Genomic DNA, 12757 nt, shown 5'->3' on the forward strand with positions numbered 1-12757 from the left:
ATTTGATAGCTGCAGCTCTAAAGAAATCCAACTTTGAAATAACATATGTTGAAGCTGATGCATCAATGTGTTGTTATGCTCTGATTCATCACAGCTGATGACCAGATTCTATAAAAAAAAAAAAGCTGTTGCGATTGTTTTTTGGAGCCTCAGATTGTGAAGAAAGTCTGCTAATTTGTGGTGTGAAAAGACGCCTGAAATGAACACTGAAGACTTTTTGTCAGACATGCCATCTGTCATGAACACATTGTTCATCATGAGCTTGAATATTGAAAAGGTACGACAACAAATCAGCAGTATTTTAGGCACGAGCTGTTATTGATGATTTTAAAAACATGTTTTTTTTATTATTATTGTTATGTCAATACTTTAACAAAAAAAGAAAGAAGCAACTAAGCCAAAGCAAGCCCTTTAGATGTGTTCATGTTATTCTCACCCTTCTCCACTCAAGCTCACGCTTGCTCCTGCAGATACACAAAAGGTTATTTATAACCCTCCTCTGAGATACACACTGTCGCCGTGTCAAACGGTTTCCAGTCCTCGCTTCAATACCCGAGTTCAGTAAGTCTGATCAAATAGTGTGTGAGTGGCCAGTTTACTTCTGTTTCCGCTTGAAAGCCCCGTGAGCCGGGTTTAAATGATGACTTTCTCTAGGCAGAGGGACTTTGTGTCATCCAGTATTTAACACGACACCTCAACACCTAAACTATGCAGCCAAAGCCCATCGCGATAGAACGTGAGCCTGTACGGTCTGTTCACTTGACAAACGCACATCATTTAGGAATTCTTTCCCTCTTGCCAGAAGGCACATTGAAAGAAAAAAAACTAAGTGGATATTCAAATGGTCAGAATAGTTACCTAACATTTTGTTCATGCGGTTGTCATTGGGAAGTGGTTTTATGTTTGTTCTCCAGCTAGCTTTAAAAAGAAACATTAAGCTGCAGAGTGAGGGAAGAAAAGACCAAACTTTAAATGTCAGAATGCCCATCTATGAGTTTAGCTGGCCATATAAGAAGAAGAAGAAGCTGCAGTGTGTTGATGAGCGACCTTTCGTATGTGGAGTCAGTCTGTTTCTTCTTTGCTCTTGTTTTGGATAAGAAATAAAAAATAAATCTCTAAGATAGAGTTCAGTTTCAGAACTTCTCATCTTTGTTTAGAAATCATTAGTTCTAATGATACGCAGCTTCAAGCATTCATGTCTCCAATGGCAACCGGGCACTGACATTGACCTCTCCATAGAGCTCAGTAAAGAGTATAATGATGTTCAGCTGACATACAGTATGTTGATACAGATCCTGTGATTGAACTTAATGCTAGGAATGAGGCAAGGTTGGTGCCAACCCGACGTAACGACATGATGAGTGAAAACAAAACAGATCTCCTCCCCTGCATTGGAAAATGTAGACATTGGTATAGCTTTAGAAAAAAAAACATATTTAAAATTGATTTCTCAGCAAAATGAAGAGTTCTTTATTTGAAATAATTTAAGCTTATAGCTGTTTGGGATTTTGATTAAATAACTAAAAATGATTGATTTCATGACTTGCAAAGCAGTTACTTTGTAATTATAAGATGTTCATAAAAGTTGTCACATCTTGAAATGTTTCTATAATAGCTGAATTAGTTACATTCTCTAGACTCTAAATGATGTTTTACTTTTTTTTCCCAGCCTTTCCGAGTTAAGATGTGTTCACACGTAGCTGCACTGAAATAAGTCACTGTGACTGTAGGCGAGCGAGTCTGCTGCTCAGTGCGGCCTTTGGGTGCTTAATGACAAAGAACATTTGGTCACTTCAGATGTGGCTGTTTCATAATGTGAGTGGCTATTTCATAATGTGAGCAGACGACTGTCGAAGCCATTAAACAGCCAAATACCTGTGGCTTTGAATTTGACAGAGCTGCCTGCTTGTTCTGTCTGTTTCTCCTCTGGTGTCAATCAAAGTGAGAACATGGGGACACACTTCAGCATGGAGATAAAACAGACATGTATGGTTTTCATTTTGAAAGGGAACATAGTAAATAATAAATAGTACAAGATATCAAAGACACAGGTTTATGCAGACAGGCTAATAGTTATTCATCGAAATGTGAGAGAAAGCATTCAGTGTTTGTCTCTAAACAATGATTTTCAGCAGTTTTCAGCTGACCTGCTGTCTTTGACTTCCAGGCAGTCAAATCAAGTACCAGTGATGTTTGAGAAAGTGTTAGAAATGTGGCACAGGACGGTGGACCGGTTAGTTTGAGAGCTTCATGTGCTGGGGCATTTGTCTGTTGAAGTAGGTGTCCCATGTTCAGGTCTGACCTGTGACTCCGTTTTTCTGCACGTGATTACTCGCTCTATACAAAGTTTCTCTTGCACTATCCTGTCACGATAGAAAAACACAAAAAACCTTCAAATAAATGTAGGAAACTCTTTTTATAACCTGAATGACTGAAATAGAGATATTTTTTGTGTCTTTGATAAATAGTTGAAAACCAGAGGCCTCCTCTTCTTAAAGTCTCTCTTTGGTCTTATTGAAAATTAGGAAATATTCATCAAACCAGGCGGGGATGAGAAAGATGAGATCCTCTACATGGGATTATTATCTAGGATGGCTCTGACAGCTCAACATGCTGCAGGGGGAGTCACTTTGATATTTGTGGTTGCCCAGCCCTAAACATTTTTTATGATCTTAAATCATAAAATAATGTCCAAACTATTTGAAATGACTCCTAAGAACAACATTCGTCCAGTTGAACACAATTTGACTTTGAAAATGACATTTTTGCTTTTGAGGATACTTTCCTAATTAATTTATACATCAATAATCCAGGTTTTATTTGTTGAGTAACAACGCCCTTACACTATGATTTCATCCTTGCACAATATACAGTACCATGGAAACCATCATGCTAAAAATACATGACATTATAACGTGATGCAACATGCATGTTGCAATTCCCCTTTGGGTGCTTTCAAAACCTTTCTAATGAATGTCTTCAGAAGGCTCCCTCTAATTAAAAAAAGACATCACCAATGCAGAGATCTCTAAGTCGAAGATCTCTGGAGCTGAGACAGAACAGGTGGAACGAGGACATGTTTGCAGGGCTTTAGGCATTCATGACTCGGTTAGGGCTTGATTTAATGAAAGGCGCTGCTGATTTGAGGTTGGAAAGCTCTGGGGGCACCTTTAGGGAGCCTTCAGCTGGTTCAGAGAGAGAGACATTTTAAGCAAAAGAAAACAGCAGCTCAAGAGACATCTGTGTGTAGCAGGTGTGAGCAGACAGGTGACTGAGTTTCAAACAGCTCACAAGTTACTTTTGTGAAGTTTTCAATGTCACAAAAAAGTGCTTTGTTTTAATGTTTATCATGACAATGAAACCATATTCCAAACGTTGGAAAGCTTAGCCTTATCTATAGATTTTGGATTTTCAGATGTGTTGGTCATGTCAGCCAGGAGCTGTGGTACGGGCTTAACAATCCTTTAGGGCAACAGTTCACTGTGGTCATAATGCTTTTGATTTCTTTATGTGAAGCTCTTTAAATTGCCTACATTTTTCTTGCCTTTAGATTTAGCATGAAACAAATTTGTATTTGTCTGAGTAAAGAAAAGAGGCAGTCACACATGACAGTATTCACACTCATGTGGCAGTAATGCTCTTCACTGTTCGCAAACCAAAAAAATGAAGAAGAAACGGGCTTAAAGGAGCAACCTTCTTTCAATTAGTCGTGAAAACCGAAGTAAGCTACCAACCCGTGACCTTTGTGATCCAAAACTACAGACCATACTGGAGACCCATGTCTGACCTTTTTAATCAAGAGTCAAAAGTTGCTCTCAAAACAAAAACAGAAGTCTCCCTCAAGAGGAAATAGTCTTTATGATGTCGTACTGAGAGGTGAGATGATGCAGGAAGAAAATGAGTGAAACACACTTACGAGTAGGTTTAAGGTTAAAAACACATTATCCTTTCAGATTAAGTTTTCAACTCCCTTCTCGATTTCATGTTAGTCTGGTTTTGTTACTTGAATCCTGACTTGAGTTTAATGCATGACATTCGCCAATGAATCAATTGGTGTTTTCTGTTCCACCGCTCTGTGTTTTGTTACCTTAAATCAAATAGTTAAACTGATTAAAATGTTTTGCCTTTGAATACCCAGAACTCTTATCGTCTATACGTCTGTCTTTTTTGGGGGGAAATCTGGAAATTCAAAGCAATATTATACTGTCAGTCCAGAATTGGGAGCTCAGTTAGGCCTTAATAAGCTTGAAACAAAAGTATCTTAAAAGAACAGCAATGTTCAATGGGACAATGTTTACAAAAATATATATATATATAATATATAATATTTATCTGAAATGAAACTGTGGCAGTCTTATTGGGCTTTAAATCCCCTCAGTATGGACTGTAAGGCAAATAGGCAGCAGAGTTAGACAGGCTGCAGGAGTAATCTGCTGCTGGTTCTTCTCCAGGACGACTGGGGCAGCAGCTAAAAGCTGGCGAAGAAGGTGGCAGAGAGAATACTGGACATGTTGATAGTGATTACATTTGGCTTCAGAAAGAGTCAAAGGTCAGACTGAGGATGTGCTGGCAGCTTCTTGCTCCAAAATGACTGGTATTCTTGACACTGTAAAAGCTATAGCCTGATGTTGCTTGGGGCTGGAGCATCATTTTTCACACGGTCGCCATATAAAATGAGCAAAATGAGATAACAGTTGGGAGCTTCAACCACACTCATGTTTAATTATCAATCATATCTGCCAAATGTATGCAGCACTCAGTATAGTCTTGGCCTGCACTTTAGATGTTGAATGTGAAATGTGTGGTTTGTTTTTTGTGCTGTGCTGTCGGTCATGTAAAATATATATGCACTACTAAGTGATGCATTTTACACAACTGAAGTTCCTAACGGATAAAGAAAGCTATTTGAATGGAGTTGAATTGTTTCATATTGAATGGTGTCGTGTTGTAACCGGTCACATCTGAAACACTGTCGTACAATAACAGCAAGGAACGGCCATCTTCTTTTAACCACATGCTAGCTAGCTGTGCTCTGTGTTTTTGGACTTTTAGCATAAAAGTTTTGTATTAGACAAGCATTTGATTTATCAGTGACCTTTGGTTTTGGTGGTTTCAGCATCAGCGTTTTAACAAAGGTTAGCATTGATGAGGCAGACTGGAAAAATCAATGTGTAAGGTCTTTGTATATTGACTTTTCAAGTTATTTGATGTTTCTATTACTCCTTTTCTTTTTGCCACTGGTTAGTTTCAACAACCAGCTCCAGATTCATTGGAAACGATTCATAATAAATACATGCGTAGCATACGCAGAAGAAGAAGCATTCTTCTTAACATAAAAGTGTAATCATTTAAAAGGGAAAAAGAATACTAGATTGTTAATTGTTTGTCCAGTCAAAAAGAAGCTCTGTCAGTGGTGTAGATGGGGTTGTTTTCACATCAGTCGAAATAAACTCTGGTATAGGTGTAGTGACGTTGGAAAAAAGACTCACCATCCTCTCGAGACCTTTGAATGAAAGCATCGACACCACTTTCTCCGTAGTTTCCTTCGGAGGCTACAGTGGAGACGTAGTTCCAGCGCATGGCCTTGACAATATCCACCATGGCCTGGGCCTGGTAGGTGTCTGGGGGAACCACCCTGGAGAAGAAGTCATAGCGGGTGTTATCGCTTAACTCGGGAGCTGTGGAGGCGTAGCTCACCTGAGGGATCTGTGAGAACAGGAAAAAAGAAAAAAAGAAAGCAGGAGATATTGTTATACACCAGGAAATGTATAATATCCATACTTTGTGTCAATAATTATTCATAGAACAGGATGGAACCTTGCAGTATCATGAAAAAAAACAACCTAACACAATTATAAGGCGACACCTATCATCTGCTGGTATCTTAGCGTCACCCTCATTGTTATTTCCCCTCAACAGTTGGCACTCTGCTGCTTTAAATAGTCCTGATGATCACAGGCGGCTTAGCAACAATACTTTCTGAGAAAGATTTTCCACACCAGTCAAGCAACACTAATCTCTTCATGAATTCTCACTTGTCTCCAGCAAAAGATGATCTGCCTCCAGTGCTGCAGCAATACCCAGAGTTCGAGTCAGAAATCACAAAGCGAATTATTGTTTAATGGGAAAGACTGGAAAACTATAAATATAGCTAAATATAGTGTTAAGTAGTTTAAAGACATGGGGAACCAAGTAAGGTGAAATCTTGAGGGATAGAAGTCAAACTTTTTGAACCGAAATGACTTTTTCCCGAAATAGTCCCGGTAAGAAGTCCCAGCTGTAGATGGCGAGTGCAGCTTCAGCTTGTCTTCACACGCCGCTGTTATAAAAGGTTTAACTCCCTCTGTTCTTACTTTCACCACAGAAGTCTTTGAGAATCCGCCTCCAGCAGGAACGTCTTAGTTGGTGTGTAATCTCAACTTTTGCTTGCTCAAGTTATTTCAGATTCATGGCTGTTGGAGCTTCTGTGATCTTCCTCTGGCTTTTGTGCTGCACAGTTAGGAAGCTAACTGACCAGATTTAATGATGTTCAATAACGTGTTTCATGGTTCCACTTCAAATATGGACGCAATTTTTATGCTGATGCAATGGCTTTTTTTTCTCTCCTGATTTGTCATGCTTGATATATTCAGACAGTACATATGGAAGGCAGAGTGGTGACGGCTTTAAACCAAAATAAGGTTGACTGCATGAGTCAGTGGTTGAACATGTTTTAATGTGCCTATACCAGCTCTGTATTGAACGCTACTTATCTATAAACAGCTCCCGCCATGTAAACGGTTTCAATCGCCATTTTTTATACAAAACACTGAAATTAACACACAAAAAAATTATGTTACTACTAATAGAAGAGATTGTGTTTTGACAGGTCGAGGGCGGTCAACACAGCAGCGCTATGCTTAAAAAAAATCGCTAGTACTGCTTTTATATAGTCCTGAGAACAAAAAGTCATCCCGTGTTAGAGAATGTGAGGAATGATATCGGCAAATGGAGCCACGGGTTGGACTTTAACCTGGGCTGTCACTTGGAGGATTATAACCTCTATATATGTGTCACGATCTGACTGCTCGGACGACTTGTGTCCCTTTTATATATGTTTAAGTTTAAGAGAACATCATGGGGTTAGGTTATGTCCTTAATACACTTTTCAAATAGTTTGAACTTGGACTCTTCCCCATTATCCCCATACCTACCCTGAGAAAGACTTTTTTTTCTTTTCTTTTTTTGTATTTCTGCAATATCCAACTGGTTTATTAAAATATGAAAGGGTTAACCAGAACATTTCTTTACAGCTCTGTGTTTAACAAAGTCACTGAAGGATACCGTGTGCATCAGCATCGTGCTAATACCCCAAAAATCAGCAGTTTGCCAAAACCAACAGCCAACATTATGACTAAGAGACAGATGAATTGTTGCTCGTCCTTTACAAACACTTTCCGTCATGGGACATTGGTGTTGCTCCTATAACCAAAGATCAGTTATAAACCTTCAGAATTTCAAAACGACATACTGATAACAAGATGTGTGACTTTATTTACTGAGTGAGATCTGAATTTTTGATAAGTGGTTTATTTTGGGGATTTAAAGAAAATAAAAGTTGCCTCGCTCACACAGATCACATCCAGCAGAGTTACATCAAAGTCAACTTTTCACACAAACAGTCCGACTTCACCAATATTTGCTCCAGTAACTGCAGACGCACTGCTGTGGAGGTGATACGGTCCCCTCCTCTTTCCTTCACTTCACACAGCGGCGGTCTTTGATGTGGTCAGCCTTATCAATGCCATGATCCCACAACTACTGCGCTCTCTGCTTGTGTCGGCGGCCCGTGTGAAGAGCACAGCTGTTCTGTCCACACCCGTGACCTCCAGCTCTTAACAAGTCATGTAACTCAACACCGACCTTCTTTTTGCACCGCTGGGTGACGCCAGGACAAGGCCGCTGAGTCCAGCACTTGTAATGAACCTCCTCTTGTGTCATTTAATTGTAACATTTTTAGAGTTGTGCTGCAGTGCAGGCTTGTTCTTGATCGGTAATGACTTGTGATGGGGGCGGACATGACAGTCAAAAACAGCCTTGTTAACTCGATTCCCTTTCGGATAAGAAAAATGGCAGAAATGGGAAATATGTGTGTGTATTAAATGGACCTTGGCCATGTTGCATGTCAGCCTCGTGGACTGATGGCTCTCAGTTGTCCCAGGCTAACCCACTGTGCCGTGTCTGTTATCTTGTTTCGAGCTAAAATTGCTTGTGCAAATTGCACAGATTCTTGAACTGTGTGCACCGGCTGACATCGATGTCGGAAGCTGACATGCTTCATGCACGTGCTCCTGTGGGATGCACTTAGAGACACGGGCCCTGACAGGGTGTGTGGCGTGTGTTGAGTCTGCACCCTGAGGACTGGCAGCGGTCAGCTGACTTGTTGATTTAACACCTGGCTGTGACAGCCGGCTGAGGTAAACCCGACCCCTCCGTTTGCTCACTTTATGTTTGCGTTGGCAGAACGCAGAGCTTCTTCTCTCCTTTGACATCTTGCGCTTCTCTCCCTATTAGAAGCAGACGAAGTGTGAACTTGTTTTTTTTTTTTGTTTCTTTTTGCACTTCTTTCACGTCATAAGGGGAGATTTAGCAGAATGAAATAAAAGTGTTGTACAAAGGTGTTTTGACAGTGTTAATGATGTCTTATTTTAGATACTGTTCCAGCATACAGCAGTAAGCTCCTTGCACCAATAATTTAGCCTTTAGCTTCTCTCGCTGGTTGAAACATGTACTTATATTTGTTAACTTTTGCAAATTAGGTCTTAAAACATGATGTTCTTGCACATCATTTATAGTGCACAGCAGCTTCTTAGGTCATTCTTTCCAGCTGCGGATTTTCAGGAATACATTTTGTACAGGTGATAACACATTGGAAACAATAGGCTTAGTACATGAAAATAGTTGGGGTTTTTTGTCAGCAAAATCCTGCTAGGCTTAAAAAATATCTGAGTAAACGCTCCCCTCTCTTCTTAAATCTCCCTCTCTTGTTGTGTGTTTTTAATTCTGCTGCTGTCATGTATTGTTTGGTGCTGCCGTGACGCGTCTAGGCCCATATCTGCCAAATAAGTGGGAGCTGCAGTGAAGCTTCCCAGTGTTGTATTTTTCACCTGAGGGATTTTCTCAGCTGCAACAATCACACAATTTCAGCATTCTGTCAAGAACCGGGACAGGCAGAGCTTATCGTGTTTGTGTTGGCGAGATTTCGTGCTCGCTGGACTACACAGTCCTGAGCAGTGTGCTTCCTCTAATAGAACAACAGTCACTTCTGAGCATTGACTCAAGACATTAAATTCCACAGCAAAGGCCGCCTCTGATCTCCTTTGGGAATCAAAAGAAACGGGGATTGGGAGGAAAAATGAAGATATGGTTTGTTTCTGTATCGGAGAATGTGAATGTGGCGCGTGCAAGCAACAGAGAATATCTTGGCAGGGGGTTCAGTGTATGAAGGCTGCTCTCTGCGGCGGAATTCAGGAGGGCTCTCTCTTCTCACAGCCAGACTCAGTGGTAAAGATCTTAGTAATTTGTTCAAAAAAAATTCTCATAGCTGCTTTTTAGTGATGCTGTGTGCGCAACACCATCTGTTCAGGCTGAGAGTGAGCCAGCTCAGCTTCTTGTCCTCTGCAGTGAGCTCCTTCACCCTCTCGCTTCATACACAGTATACGATATGATGTGTTGCCCCAGAAGCTTATTGAACTGTTTTCATCTGCAGCCCCTCACTCCAGTAACATCCCTTTAATTGCTAATGGGCTTGGGAAATATGCTTAATTGCTGTGATGCGACTCTCAAGCAGATTTTTGATGCAGATTTAATGTTCAAATCACTTACTTTAAATAACTGTGCCTTTTCAAAAATTCAATGAGCTCATTTGGTACTGCATCAGTGCAGGAGTAATGATGCTCATTAGAACTGTACAGAAATATTTTCGAGCGGTACTGTTTGCAGGGGAAGAAATAACCAAAAGCTTTCGTCAGGCTCTGGAAGTGTTTAAATACGTACTTCCTGCAGGACTGCGTTCACTGTCTCAGCTGTTGAAATATCCTCTGAAATGATTAAAAGGTAAAACAAGAATGGAGAAACGGACATCTCATTTAGCTATAACTGTGAAGTGCCCGAGGCTGACAACTGCCCACTAAACACCGCCCCTTTACAGTAAAAAAGGGATTGTCCAATCATAGTTTAGCAGATGTTACTAGGAAGTGCCTGCCACTCAAGTTTGGATTTCTTTGGCAGCATCCACGGAGCTGCAGCAAGAGGCACCATTAATGTGTCCAGGCTTTTTGGGATTTAGTTTTTATTTCTCTAGCCTTAACACACAAGCAAAATTGTGACAAATGAATCCAACATTGCGGTGCTGCACCATACAGAATACGGTCTTATTAGGAAACGGCTGAATATACCTCAGGATGTTATCCAAGTTTTCTCCAATGAATCCCCACAGTGTAGATTCAGTTCAACAACACCCTTCTTGGCATTTCAATCCATCAAACTCTTGTCTAGTTTAGAATTTGTTTTTCATGTGCTTCCTTACTTTCAGCCACTCAACAGTTTTTTGTGTTGGTGTCATTGAGACTCCTTGCTTTGTCCGAGTAAAAGAAGTTTGTTTTCTTCACAGCTTGGCTTGACACTCTGACTAACTGCAGTCCCAATCTGCTGACTCATAAAGTGCATTGAGATCTTTCAACCCATTGTTTCTGGGATCGATATGGTGAGACCAAAGTTAGCAAAGCAAGCTCCCCACAGATCCTTGGGCCAGCGATCAAACCCTGATCTGCCTTTTTTTGCAAACTCTCACCAAGGCTTGTTAAAGGCTGAAAAATTAGCTTTTTTCACCATTTGAAATCTCCCTTATTTATTTTGAATTGCATGAAAAGCTTTTTCACAACCGTAAGGGACTTTATTCTTAAATATGGTATAACGTTTAATTCATTCATTCAGTGCATCTGAAGAATAAGTAAACCTGTGGCTGTCTAACAAGAGCAGCAGGACCCACGCAAGAGTCTCCCCGTTCACATGGCATCATTTTAACATAGCAGAGCAGATACGTCGACTTCAGTGTTGTTTTCTAAAATTCAATTGTTTATAGATTAAGGAGACTCTAAAGCCCCAGGCAGACAAATAGAAAGCGTCAGACATAACTGTCAACAAATGCATCGATTGCTCTCAAAGGATGGAAGAACAACAGACGGTAAGAGCTGTGTTAAAACTCTTTGGCTCCGCTCCCAGCTTCAGTCCATCGTGAAAGTCCACTGACGACTCTCCGGAAGCAGGACAGCGATCTGCTTGTGGAAAAATTATTTTTTTCCAATGAAGAACAAACGAGAACGAACAAATGAGATTGAATGGGTGTCACAAATCAGTCTCTAATTTCTTCCTTTGCACTTTATCCATAAATTCACTTTTACATAAGGGTTCAAAAACTGGTAAAAAGTCTAATTATTCTGCAAGGCAATGAGTCACCTTCGTCAAAAACGTTATAAAACGTCATAAATTCACTTGATGGTGATATGATGCTAAATAAAGTTTTTTTTATTTAAAAAAACGGCATTTTCTGCTACTTAAATAGATATAAATAGTTAATAATAATAATAGTTATAAAATGGTCTGCTCTGTATGAATCAGCCAATGAGGTTCCTGACTTGCATGGTTGGGGATTTTAGTCAATTAAGTCATTTTTTTGGCTACTCTGAGAGCATGCTGCATTTAAAGCTATGTGTGAAAATGAAAACTGGTCGAACTGTTAAAGGTTTTTTTTCTTTAAAGGTTAATTGTTCACAGATCTTTGAAAGGACAGCACTGACATCTTTTTTTGTATCAACTTCTGTAAAAGCCATGCCAAACCATACATTGGACTACAACTTATATTGCGTTCACATGAAACATAATTTAGTGCCTTTGAACAAGTGAAATCTCTTGAGTTGGATTGGGAGATGTCTAGTTCATCTATATTTAAAATCTACACCACAAAAAGATCCAGACAAACTGAGGGTGAAACAGAAGCAATGAATATTTCAAAGAAAAAGAATGTATTCATCTGCAAACACATCTGTCATTACAACAACCAAGCAAGCTGTTAAAAAAAACAAACACATAAATCCAGGAAACCACATAAAAAGTAAATACGACATGCTACATTTCAACATGTCTGTGCTCCCCTCTCCTCTTGCAGCCGTTGGCAAGGATGCTGTTTAGATGTGTTTTCAGTGCACAGGTTATGGGAGATGTCCTCAAATGCTAAATAAGAGTCTAAATCATCAGGACTTTGTAGCTCTTGGACCACGTCAGACCTCCTTTCAGATTTAGTGGAGACAGTGACATCAAGTCAAATAAACCTGAAGGTGGAAGATGTCTCATTAATCTTTTATTGAGTTCTCTTCGCCTAATATTGAAGTGCTTTTAAAACTTTCAACACATCTGGAACTATGATTACTCTTTTTCCTCGCCTTCACTGTTATGACAGTATAGGAACACTGCTAAATTATTTTGCAAGCAATTACATTTTTTATTTGACATGAGCTGGGAGAAAACGTTCAGACATAGGAAATGTTCACTGTGATTAGTTCTGAGACTTTAATGACTGCAAAATGTATGAGACTCCAAGACAAAAGAGAAATAACATTCAGAGTGAGAGCCTTTTAAAGGGACACTTCACTCATATTAATTCTACTATTTGTCAGTGAGTCTCAGTATAAGGCGATAATGATAGGTCAATATAGATTGA

At 39.8% G+C, this 12757-nt stretch overlaps 1 protein-coding gene across 1 annotated transcript in view; it reads right to left on the reverse strand.

Annotated features, from left to right (window-relative positions):
* Positions 1 to 12757, reverse strand: part of LOC306833982 (metabotropic glutamate receptor 4-like) — a 164965-nt gene that overhangs the window by 49295 nt on the left and 102913 nt on the right. The window contains exon 3 of the mRNA XM_079359682.1: positions 5490 to 5706. Within this exon, the coding sequence (XP_079215808.1) occupies positions 5490 to 5706 (217 nt within the window). The remainder of the gene's footprint in view (positions 1 to 5489; positions 5707 to 12757) is intronic.

Source organism: Symphodus melops, assembly GCF_947650265.1.
Source record: "Symphodus melops genome assembly, chromosome: 13".
Lineage (NCBI taxonomy): Eukaryota > Metazoa > Chordata > Actinopteri > Labriformes > Labridae > Symphodus > Symphodus melops.